General features: G+C 38.6%; 1 protein-coding gene across 2 annotated transcripts; it reads left to right on the forward strand.

Moving 5' to 3' along the window:
• The first annotated feature begins 4,137 nt into the window (after window positions 1-4,137).
• LOC127354078 (uromodulin-like) lies at window positions 4,138-12,997 on the forward strand. Of its 2 annotated transcripts, XM_051383718.1 has the most exons (11): window positions 7,840-7,946; window positions 8,031-8,122; window positions 8,610-9,398; window positions 9,586-10,005; window positions 10,261-10,575; window positions 10,741-10,949; window positions 11,429-11,580; window positions 11,979-12,221; window positions 12,334-12,493; window positions 12,606-12,681; window positions 12,782-12,997. In XM_051383718.1, exons 2-11 carry the CDS (start codon window positions 8,047-8,049, stop codon window positions 12,799-12,801), a joined length of 2,460 nt encoding a protein of 819 aa, XP_051239678.1. In that variant the 5' UTR covers window positions 7,840-7,946; window positions 8,031-8,046; the 3' UTR covers window positions 12,802-12,997. The 2 variants fall into 2 exon arrangements, with proteins under 2 accessions (XP_051239679.1, XP_051239678.1); XM_051383719.1 differs by lacking the exons at window positions 7,840-7,946; window positions 8,031-8,122; window positions 8,610-9,398; window positions 9,586-10,005 and adding exons at window positions 4,138-4,190; window positions 4,275-4,366; window positions 4,677-4,979.
• Window positions 12,998-13,308: the final 311 nt, after the last annotated feature.

Below are 13,308 nucleotides of genomic sequence, written 5' to 3' on the forward strand. Positions count from 1 at the left end.
TAACAAAACCTTCGATCAATATTTGGCATTTGGAAGGCTCTGGATCGAGGGAGTGTAAGAGGTCAAGTAAACTGGTTAACAAAGTCAAAATAAACAATGATATAAGCAAAATCCATGAGTTAACCGATGAGAAAAAAAAAAGATAAAGGGAGTTGACAGAAATGGGAATGTCAGAAATGATGTCATAGGTCATTAATTTGGCTCCATCTAGTGGCTGATATGTGGATATGTTATCCACACAGGTAAGTGACTTAGAGTAGGAAACATGTTTTCCAAGTTAATTGTCATCCATCATAAGTGAAGTCAGTTATTCCTGGGTTAAAGTTAGAGGACAGTTTCCAAGATAAGCTACAATTTCATCTCTTCTGGTTTAGGATTCAGACATGTAAGAAGAGGGATTGGGGTAAGAGCTAAAGCATTAGGAAAGATTATCCATTAGACGTCATGTCCAAGAATATATCTCCTACTACAAATTTAGGTTTAGGCATACTTAAAGTGGTTAAGGTGGTGGTTAACTGCACAGTGTAACTCAATAATCAATGACAGAAAGTATATATTTTTGTTTAACTCAACAGGACAAACTGAACGTCTGTGATAGGACTTTTGAATCCCCTATATTGGCAGAAATGGAACATAATAATGTTCATAGGTATGATTTTATCGGTTTATAATCACCTGAATATAGGTATGGTTGTGTTTTCATGACCTTAGAATGAGACATCTACAGAAGCCACATGTTGCCTTCCACGGAGTCCACCATGTTGAACCGCCATGTTTCTACAATAGGCCAGAAAGGGCACATTTTTCACGAGTTTCGTGGCCACTGTTTCTCCTACACACTTCACAGCCTGTTCTCATTCTCAGGTCGTCAAATACAGACACCAGCAGTTGCTGCAATCTGCAACTTCACCACTAGGTGCCACTAAATCTTACACACTGGACCTTTAAGTCTGCTCAAACCCACTGCACACTCACTCAGTCCCCATTGCCTGAGGACAAACTCCTAATAAATTAACTAGGTTAACTAGGGGAGTTTTTTACAAAATATTTTTTTATTTTGTCAAATATTAACAATGTTTATCTATTTATGAAAAGTCCAATATTTATCTGTCTGTTAATCCTTGTTCTTTCTTTTCTTTTCTTTTTTATTATTTGACATCGTATTAGTGATGTGAATGTGATGTGAAGTGTTTCTCCTTTATGGTAAGGTAATCACTGAAAGTTGCCTGATCAAGCCCCTCTGAGGGTTTCTTGCACCTCTGTTTTTCTGATGTTCATGTAGTATATATACATTTGTATCTTTTGTATAAACAAATCAAAAATCAAAACACAATCCTGAGTAGTACTCAAACATGCTTTTAGCAGTGTGACTGAGTTGTTTTAGAAAAGGAGGCTTTTTGAATGATCATACTTTCAGTAATATGTAGAGCACACTGACCTACTTGAGTCAACCATTTACCTTGGAATAATAAAACACTAAAGAAGAATAAGATTAGAAATATGATAGCAAAATGATTCCAGTACATAATTAAAAGTGGCATATCCATATAATAATAAAACAATAAATCAAATTGGTAATAAAAGAAAGGTCATCCACTCTAGTGCACTGTTGTTTTCCTCGTTTGTTCCAGTGCAAGTGAACTGATCCTAATTTTACCTATTTGATTCACAAAAATAAACTTCTTTAAAGCCGGACAGTTAAATACATAATGCAAAAACATTAGACAAGCAATTGTTTAACCGTAGCATGTTTTTCTAAAAGTTTTATCCTTTAAATGTGTATTATGTTGCAAAATAAGGAGCAGGACTGTTGTCAGTGTAAGATTCATAGAACTTTTGAGCCGTATGCTGTGTGTTTTTTATTTGTCCTATGTATTTGAGCACCCTTTACAACATTAGGATCGCTGCCTGGGTGTGTAGTGACCAGTGTTGGGCAGTAACTCATTACTAGTAATAATATGACAGTAATAATTTTACCCTTCCCAGTCACTAGTAGTGTAAATAATAACTAATTAATTTCAGTAATAATAATAATAACAATATTACTTGGCACCCTGTACTGATCTGTAATCCAACAATCCAATCACATCCTTAGATTCTTGTAATTGTGGAGGAAACTAGTTTGTAAGATGGAAATGGTTAGAGTCAGCAGCTGGAAATATTCCATTACTTTGATTTTAACACACAAAACTTGCTTTGAGTCTTTTGTAAATCAGATTTTTGTAGAGAAAGGACACAATTACAGTTTTTTTTTTTGGGGGGGGTGTAATACAACTAGTACTGATTATTTTTGGCAGGGAGTAATAAGTAAAGTAATAATATTACTTTTGAAAAGAGTAATTAGTAATAAGTAATACATTACTCTTTTGAGTATCTTGCCCAACACTGGTAGTGACAGTGACAGTGAAGTTTACCAGTTGTACAGATAAGATGCATGTCTCATGTTTTGTGTTATATGTCTCTTAACTTAAGTCGTAAGTATTTTAAGTATTTTTGGGCGCTGAAACCATGACCTGTATCACAACAACGACTCCATGGAGATCTTTCACATCTCTACATTACGCTATACAATAAAGAAATGTCTGATATCACTTCCATGAGGCTCTTCTCAGAAGACAGATCTCAGGCAATGAACTTGGCATTTCATAATAATTGCAGCTGTAAGCTGGAGGTGTGAATTATGTTCATTCTAATGTTGATTAACATAAATGGTGTTCTTTTGCCCTCAAGTATTATCCATACCACCAAAATATATACTAAAGAGGTCATGTGGGGAACCCATAAGTTTATATTTCTCCTTGTGTGTAGTGGTGCTTGAAATTTGACCAATGCATTTAGACTGTAGCTGAAGTAAACCATAAAAACAAGTGCAGTTCCTGGGATTCTTGGGATAGAGTGCTTCTGTTCCTGGGATAGAAAATGTGTCATTTTAAGGAAAATGATGAATCCCTACACACTACCACTGTAGTTGATGGAATGAACTGACGCTGATACAAATGTGGGTGACTACATCACTTCCATGATGACGTGACATGAGTGCGCAGTTGCACACTTTTGCATCAAAACTGAGAATGGCAGAAAGGAAACGTAGTGTGGTGTGGTACTACTTTTCACCTGCATATATATGTACATTTTTTACACTTACTAGCACAAAAATTAATTAAACTCATATTTGCTTTTCTCAATAATTTGTCATTGATGACCAGTGTGTGTCATGTGATTTGCCTCTGAAGTGTAATGATATATGTTTTTTCTTAAAAATGACAATTATTTTGAAAAATTCCATACCTATTTAAGAAATTATCGCTATCGGTATCACATCAAATTCATAAAGTTTGGCATCTCCCATCCTTCGTTCCCTGAAATGAGAAACTCCTAATTATGAAAAAACCTGTATGATTCATAAAAACAAACCTTTTAAAAGCCACACAGTTAAATACATAATGCAGATCCACAAAATGGGGTCCAACCGGTCCAACATGCAACATCAACAACTGCATATGAACGTATATCATAATCATAAGATGTCCAGTGACTGTTTGATTAATGGATGATGATGAGTGTTAAGATTCACTGGATGTCATCTAAAATTAAGGGAGTCATCAAATGGTTGATATCTTCTGTCTTCCAGTAATATTAATTTATGCTGCACTTACAATTTCCAAAAATTGATATCAGTGGAATTTTCTCAGTCAAACTGAGAAAGATTGGAAATGAAAATGTATGTGAGATGTGATTAAAAGCTCTTAAAAAAGCAAGTAAGTGGACCTTGAGTTAAGATTATTCTGTCAAACTACTTGACTAACTCAAACTACAGGAATAAACTCAAAGTATTTTCTGGTATTTCAGTCACTGCTGTTGACAGAAGTCAGTTGATAGTGAGCAGATACAGTAATGTGAACACTGAGAGGTTCTTTATTATGATTCAGCCCTGATTGGGGTATCATAAAAGATATTTACACTTGTGTGCCTGCTCTGTTTGTTATTTTCTTTGTCTTACATTGATTAATAAGTAACTTTACTTTTAGTAACTGCATCTTTTGATTCATCAGTGCTGTCATTGACCCATTTATATGTTTCACCAATGATTGCTTCGTGTAGTCCTTTGAACACACAAACAGGCCTATAAATTCTCTCACTCTCACTCACAGGATGATTTTAACTTTCAACTGTTTCACAGTGTCTCCAAGGTAAGTCTGGCAACATAATGCATTTTGTGCATGGCAGCGTCATTTGAAAATGTGATTTAAAGCCACCTCTTTTGTCTTTTTTAGCAAGTTTGTGTTGTGGCTGTGGTCCATGATGGGTGTGCCTGGGTATTTGTTGTTGCTCCTAATTTTGCAGATTTTTACAGGAAGCACTTCAGGTAAATCATTTCTCTCTTTTATCAGCATGTTGTATGTTTTTCTGTTAGCTACAGTGAAGCTGGGAGAGAAAGTCAGGTGTTCCCAGTGCAGATCAGGATATAATGGCTTTATGGTAGTGCAGAGTCAGTTCAGTGTTGGTGGATAAGAGGAATGAGCCTTCCTGTGAGGAATGGAGGCCACCTAGCTTAAAAAGTTGAGGCCAAAATCAAAAGGCATCAAAATGATCAACATATGCAACATCTCTGCTCATTCAATAACCCTTTCATGTCTCAAGTTAACAGTAAGTGTTTGTGTTACCTGATTCACCAGTGAGGCTGGTCAACTCTGCTGATCTCTGCTCTGGTAGAGTGGAGGTCTTCCATAATGGACAGTGGGGGACAGTGTGTGACGATAGTTGGGACCTGAATGATGCCAATGTGGTCTGTAAGCAGCTGGGCTGTGGCTCAGCTCGTTCAGCACTACAAAATGCAGCTTTTGGGCAGGGCAGCGGACCCATCTGGATGGACGATGTCAGTTGTTATGGCAACGAACCATCATTAAAAGTCTGCAGCCACCGAGGGTTTGGATCTCACAACTGTGGTCACCATGAGGATGCTGGTGTTGTCTGTGAAGGTAATTAAAAATTAAGCTAAAGACAATAAAGTCTCACAGTGCATCATGTGGTGTGACATTTACCTGAGAGGATTTTAGTAACTCTTTAACTCTATAAATAGCATTTGCCATTTTTAAACAGAAAACTGTTGTATGTAGTTTTTCAAAGATATCTTCATGTTCATCTTTCATCTGAATCTCATATTAACAGTATTACGTTGCATATTTTCGCTTAGCTAATTCACCAGTGAGGCTGGTCAATTCTGCCGATCGCTGCTCTGGTAGAGTGGAGGTCTACCACGGTGGACAGTGGGGGACAGTGTGTGACGATGCCTGGGACCTAAATGATGCCAATGTGGTGTGTAGGCAGCTGGGCTGTGGTCCTGCTCGTTCAGCACTACAAGCTGCAGCTTTTGGACAAGGCACTGGACCCATCTGGTTGGACGATCTCAGTTGTTATGGAAACGAACCATCAGTAACAGACTGCAGACATCCAGGGTTTGGGGTCCACAACTGTGGTCACAGTGAAGACGCAAGCGTCATCTGTGAAGGTAAATGTTTACACATATTTAAAGTACACTGCAATTCTTATTGCTCACATTTAACAAGAAAAATGACCTTCATCAATAAGGTTCAATATTTACCACACACAGTTGATATTGTTTTGTAGAGAAATCAGTCAAATGTACAGAAAAACACAAGTTTGAGTCAAGAAAATGTTTTATGTCTGATGATAACAAAATCAGTTACATTGATAATGAATAAAGGGAGCTTTTACTCAGTGTGCAATCTGTAGTTGTTTTGTGAATTCACAGAGACTTTTCTTTCAGCTCCTCAGCGACAGACACATCCCAGTGGTCAGGCTGTCAATGGATCTAGCCAGAATCCTTCAAGTCACAAGGAGTCAAACCCCCGAAAACCCCTGAAATAAGCCATGTTATGGGAATTGTTGTAATTAATATGCTTATGTGATTGTAGCAGCCAAGACATGATGAAGTATGACCTAAGAAATGCTGTTGTAAACTGTAATGATATTGGGTATGGATAAAGGTTTTCTGTTCGCCACCTATTTGTTTATTTGTTTATGAGTGACAAGGACCTACATGAAAACAGTTTCCTAATTACATGAGAGATTTTATGTGTTTTCATCCCTGTCTCACTGGTTTAAAGTGGGTGAGGTGGAGTTGGAAAATGTGATGTCAAGTATTTCCATGCACCAATCAGAATTTAGCAACATTTGAATCTAAATGTGATGACAGTTGAAGGGTTTTCAGAGATGGCAATGTCAGTCTGTCAGTCTGTCAGTCCACCACTTTGGTCCAGACTGAAAATAAATACTAATTAATTAAAAGTAAATTAAAAGTAATCAGGAAAATAGTATTGAAAGTACTCAATTCATAAAAATGTCCCCTGTAACTAGCTAGTCAGTCTTGCTGTTAAACATACTGTCAAATTATGTTTACTATCTTTTCGACCGTATGCAGTGTTTCTGAATTTGAATCTTGCCAGCATAATGTTAGCTCTTTGTCTCTATTGTATCTATTTTATATATCATTCCTCATTATGTTTTTTATATAACTTCAATTTATTTGTGCATCCCTGTGCTGTACAATGACAGTGATCTTCAGTGACTACTATATACATAAAGTATATAATGTGATGAAAACTAAGCAAAGCCAGGGAATGTTAAAATAATATTGTTTATTTTGACCATGCTTTCCTCTCACACCTATTACTACCATATAGCTCAAATGGGTTCAATTTTACAATTAAAACACAATGCCATCACTAAGGCAAGTTGTGTAAAAACTATATTCACAAAAGATCAAAATGTCCACCAAATCCAAAGTTAATCCGTCACTATGTGTTGTCATGTATTGGGTTTTGATTATTTGACATCACTGAGCTCATATACTCAATGACATTCTGAGGACAAATATTGTTTCTGCCTGTAGTCGAGTAAGGATTGCTTTGTACCATACTTTCGTTAATATGTAAAGTACACTATACTACACAGGTACTTAAGTGTGTGTAAAAATGTTATCGTATTGGAACTAAGCACCGGTCAACCATTTACCCAGGAATAATAAAGTACCAAAGAGGAAGTAAGTACAGAAATATGACAGCACAATGATTCCAGTAAATAGTGATAAGAAGTGACATATTAGCAGGATAAAAAACACAATAAATGGGGACAATGTGAGAAACCATCCTCTTGTGCAATGCTGTTTTTCATGTTTTCCCTACAAACTTCTCCTAATTGTAAAGAAACCTGTCTGATTCATAGAAACACTTTTTCAAAGCTAGGCCATTAAATACATCATGCAGAAACACAAGATAGGGTCCAACATTTGCATGCTATGCAGGCATACTTGTTTAGATTAGATGTTTAGTACCAGTTTAATTCATGGATGATGATGAGTGCTGACATCTTTTGAAACCTGTTTACAACTGTATGTTCATCCTTCTTCCATTTATTTTCAGAAATGGATGTCAGTGACATTTGCACACTTACACTGAGTAAGACTGGAAATTAAAACTAAGATGTGTGAAAGCTCTTAAGATTATTTGGTCAAATTACTTTTTCCAAGTTCAGCAAAAAAACTTTTATGCTCAAAAACCCAACTCTCTGCTGTGACAGAAAGTAGTTATAAATGGGCTAGTCGGTAGATACAGTAACGTTGGACCTGAAGATCTTTAATATGTTTCAACACTGATCTGAGATTGATTGTGGTACCATAAATTATATTGACTAAGGGCCTGTGTGCCAGTTATGTTTGAATTTGATCCTTTTGTCTACTTTTGATTAATAAGTAACTCTTTTGATGTCATATGTATCAGTTGTGAAACACATAAATGGGTCATTGTTTCACCAGTGATTGCTTCAGGGTCTTTGAACACCTATAAATTCTCACAGTCTCACTCACTGGGACATTTTTACTTTCAACTTTTTCGCCAACTCCTGGATTCCCACACAGTCTCTCCAAGGTAAGACTAGCAAAGTAATGAATGTTTTGCATGGCAGCATAATTTGAAATTTATATTTGAAAACAGCTCTTTTGTCTTTTTCAGCAAGTTTGTGTCGTGGATGTGGTCCATAATGGGGATGCCTGGGGGTTTGTTGTTGTTCCTAATTTTGCACATTTGTACAAGAAGCATTTCAGGTAAGCCATGTGACATCTTATCATCTTAGATTAGACATTATGATACATATTAACTGTGTAATTATACTTTCCCTAAAAATATATTTGTGAGAGCTATAGATTTTTTTTCTCTTTTTTGTGTCACATATGGATGTATTTCAATTCAAAACCTCAAATTAAATGGTTAAATTAAATTAAAATGTGATTTTAATTAGGTCATTGCCAATATATTATTTGAATATATAATAAATATGTAGTACTATTGTTGTCAATCACACACTTGTACCTCTGGTATCACTCTGTATTGAGATTTGAGCAGATTTGTTTTCTGTGTAATAACTCACAGAATTCCTAAACATTAAATTGTTTAGTTAATTAATAAGGGTCAATTAATGTCAATTGCACCTAATATCTTAATTTTCACTTTTATTTTATTTTTTAAATTTCACTTAGAAAAGATAATTAAAATTAGCAACAGCATGAATCACAGTCTCTGTACTTTTCACAGGGACACTTGTCACCAGTTGCGGTTCATGTCATGATGATGCTGCCTGCCTGGAGTCGGAAGAAAGAGGCGACTCTTTCATCAACCACATGGTCTCTTCTTGTGTCTGTAAAGATGGCTTTGTAGGCGATGGTCTCACCTGTTACAATACAAAACTCTGTGGTGACTCTTCCTGCTGTAGCCAAGGTTATCACTGGTCACCAGAAAGGGGCTGTGTGGACACCGATGAGTGCTCCCTCCCAGACTCACCTTGCATACCACCTCAGGTTTGCCAAAACACCCAAGGATCTTTTCAATGCCTGGAGCCCTCCTCCAGCCCCAGATCGGGCCCCTCTTCGCAGTCTGTCCAGTTCAACTGTGGACAAAGTGTTTGTCCTGTAGGCTTGGACTGCATCAGTAATAATGGCTCTCTGCGCTGTGCTGACCCCTGTGAGCACTACACTGCACTGAATGATGACTGGCGTTCAACAAATAACACATCCAATCAGATTCTACACTGTGACCGAAATATTAACTGGCAAGGCTGGTATCGCCTGTTTCTGGAGCAAACCAGCGCTCAGATTCCAGAGAGGTGTATAGATAGTAACAGGTGTGGAACCCATGCTCCTCTGTGGATAACAGAACCTCATCCCACACAGTCAGGTCAAATTGTAAATCGAACTGTGTGTAATAACTGGTCTGGCAGCTGCTGCTATTTTTCCTCACACATCATCCATGTCAAGCTCTGTTATGGAAACTTCTACGTCTACAAACTTGTGCAGCCATCCACATGTCATCTTGCATACTGTGCAGGTATAACTCCATTTTAAAAAATTTAAAACTGTAACAACAAATTCAACTTTCTCCTCTAACCAATTCATTTACGTGTTTTAGGCTGTTGAAGTAACTATTTCTATCTTGTTCTTAAATCAGAAAAACAATTTATGAACAAATACAATTGGCTTAGCAGCAGGACCTCACTGTTTTTCATTGTAAACAGAGGTGAACACAACAGCCCCTGGAGTTTCTACAACTACACCTGATCCAAGACCACAGACCTCTGCTGCCAATCAGGTCAACAGCACTACCATAACAAGCCCAGGAGGTGAGGGGCAGGTCCGCCTAGTCAATGGAAACAGTTCCTGCTCTGGTAGAGTAGAGATCTTCCACCGTGGACAGTGGGGGACGGTGTGTGACGATGCCTGGGGCCTGGTGGATGCTCAGGTGGTGTGTAGACAGCTGGGCTGTGGCAGGGTCCTGTCAGCTCCATCAAATGCAGGTTTTGGACCGGGCAGTGGGCCAATCTGGTTGGATGATGTCACATGCACAGGCAGTGAATCAAAGCTCACCCAGTGCAGCCACCGAGGCTTTGGATCTCACGACTGTGGTCACCATGAGGATGCTGGTGTTGTCTGTGAAGGTAAATACAAATTTATACAGCTAAAAAAAGGTAGTTTTTCAAAGCTATCATCATGTAACTAAGTAAAACTTTATTTATGTAGCACTAACACACACAGAGCTCCTTACAACCATCTCTATAGGCAAGCCTTTATATAGATCTCCCTACCTGTTTTTATTACTTTTTGGTGTGTCTCTTTTTGTATATATATATATATATATATATATATATATATATATGTTGTGTCTCATATTAACAGTATTGTATTTCTGTTAGCTGATTCACCAGTGAGGTTGGTGAACTCTGACAACCGCTGTTCTGGCAGAGTGGAGATCTTCCACCGTGGACAGTGGGGGACAGTGTGTGACGATGCCTGGGACCTGAAGGATGCCAATGTGGTGTGTAGGCAGCTGGACTGTGGTCCTGCTCGCTCAGCACTACAAGCTGCAGCTTTTGGACAGGGCAGTGGACCCATCTGGTTGGACGATGTCAGTTGTTTTGGGAATGAGTCATCGATAACAGACTGCAGACACCGAGGGTTTGGAGTTCACAACTGTGGTCACGGTGAAGACGCCAGTATTGTTTGTGAATGTAGGTTTCTTCTTTAATTTGGCAATGATTTGACATAACATAGCTAAATATCGTTTATTTTTTATAGAGGGTTTCATCGTGGTCTCTTCTGGTATATACAGTATTTACAATCTCATCTCCATTCTTTGACACTTTTATCTGGTGACCTTATATCTTTTTCTTTAGTCCAACGCCCTCCACTCCAACCTTCTCAGCTTATTTGTGGCCGTGATAAACTTCAAGTAGGGCTGAATTTGGCTGACCTGGCTTCCTCTGGTTTGAGCCCATTCTCTGGCAACCTGGCAGCCCGCAACTGCTCCTGGGTCAGAGTGCGTGATGATGTAGTTTGGTATGAAGTGGAGGCCACAGAAGGTGCTTGTGGAAACACGCTGAGGGTAAAGACTTCTAACTCTCTACTGTTGTTTGCTTGTTTTTGTTTGCTTTAAACCTGATTACCACTATGTCATTACAAATCATTTGGTGTTGTCCTGTTCTTTTCTGTACTACCCTGTGCTTCGAGTCTTTGACCATCAGACACATTCGCCCAGGTAACCCAGACAAGGTTTGATTAGGCCCCTGCTTGCGTACAACAAGCCTTGTGTCCACGTGTAGCTCTTCGTTATCCCCAACCATCTTGATGCCTCTTCTGCAGCATCAGTGATGTTTCTGATGCTCTTTTCCTGTGCAGTCCTGTGATGCCAACTAGCTTGAAAGCCCGGCATAGAACTGGCTGGCAAAGCCTCTGCAGCCTCAGTTTCGATGGGTATACATTGACCAGTCCATCTTCGGCTCTGGCACTCACCTACCAGGTCTTCTAAAACTGACATATTCCTTCAACTGATTGATCATTTAATTCTCATTCTCTGTCTTTCAGACCAACAGCACTCATGCCATCTACTCCAACAGTTTATTTATCTACCCAATAAACAATGCATCCTTCGCCATTCCTGTGAGTCTTCCCTTCTCCTGCGCATATCCCCTGGACACAGACACCAGCCTGAATGTGGCAATCAGACCATTCCTGGCGTAAGTAGCATTGAAGGTTATACAATAATGATCCTATGTGTATGCTTAAGAATTAGGACAAAGCTGGTTAAAATTGCTCCAGTATATGTGTTGCTTAACTAACTATTTAACTTTGGGTAAGCATTTATTGTTACCTGACTCAGTGTCTTTTTTGATATGACCACTAGGGGTCAGCAAAGTCACTTGTGCAGGATTTTCATCATTCTGCTAAAAATAACATTTTCATGTTGTATACCTATTGTTTATATCGAAATGGACTCCTGTTGTTAAACCAAGGAAACCTCAAGAAACGCCAAGAACTTTCTGAAATACAATGGCAAAGGACTATAATGATAACAACATAGGGGGGGGGGACTTACCTGGTTACCTCCATTAAAAAAAAAACATTTTCTTGACAGGACTGCAGGTGGTATTTCAGGCACGGGTACCAAAGCCAGAGCCTCCATGTTTCTGTTCCGTAACTCCAACTACACTGAGACTTATGCAGCAGGGCGGGTCACCCTGCCAGTGGGCTCACCGTTGTACGTGGGCGTCTCTGTGGAGGAGAGAGATCCAGGCTTTGTAGTTGTTCTGGAGGACTGCTACGCCACTCACTCATCAAACCCTGATGATCCTATGCGACACTTTCTCATCCAGAACAAGTGAGTGTCCCTCTTGCAGCAGATGGCCTGTGGAGTGTAATGTAAATGAGAAAAAGTTCAATGTATGGTGATGTGCAGTGGCCCTTATGACCCGCTCCATCCTCTCTGTCAGGTGTCCCACTGACCGCAGACAGGTGTCAGTGACTGAGAGCGGCTCGTCCCTCCAGGCTCGTTTCTCTGCCCTGTTCTTCCTGCTCCAGGATGAATACCGAGACATTTTCCTTCATTGCAGCCTCAGCCTTTGTGACCGAAAGAGCTCCTCCTGTGTTCCAGTAAGTCACCCATTTCACTTCATCAATAGAATTGCTAATCTATAATCAATGCCGCTTAAACACTGGATTTTGATGGTATCTCTATGTTTGTCCAATGTCTCCGACCATGTAGCCTTGCACAAATAGGACACGTCGCTCTGTTTCTACCTCTGAACCTGTGGAGCCCCTCAGCATTGGACCAATTGTTTGTGAGTATGGATTACAAGCTGGTCTCAGGGCTGATGTCTCAACACAGTGAACTATATGAAATTAATGACTATGTCCTTTTTCTCTCTGTCTTATCTTCAGGGGACAAGTCACCTGAGTGAGCCGGTATCATACAGTGATGATACAAACATATTCCATACTGTGATATTATTTTGTTTTAAGATGCTTGTCTATTCAACAGAAAAAAAACATACAAATTGTATAATTAAATCTTACCACACTTCGTATAATTCCTCAATTATATCTCGTTTATAAATGTTGTGTTACTAAACCACAATAAAAAATAGGGTACCATTACTTTTCTTCTTCTCTGTGTCTATTTCCAGTACAGCTGTGCTGTGTATGTGTTACATATATATCATTTTTATATGATTTTCTTGCATTTACTTACAGTGCATTTTCTCTATTACATGTGCTAAGAATGTCTTTTTTAAACCATAGTATGGATTATTCTTTAGATCCAGCAAGTTTTCCCCATTATAATGTAATCTCTGCAACTTCTATGTGTGCATGCAGTATAAAACCACCTCATTTGCTAATACAGTACATACATACTGTACCTTGATGGTGGATTATGCAGTAATAAAATATAAATAATAATAATAAAA

Source organism: Dicentrarchus labrax, unplaced genomic scaffold (assembly GCF_905237075.1).
Source record: "Dicentrarchus labrax unplaced genomic scaffold, dlabrax2021, whole genome shotgun sequence".
NCBI lineage: Eukaryota > Metazoa > Chordata > Actinopteri > Moronidae > Dicentrarchus > Dicentrarchus labrax.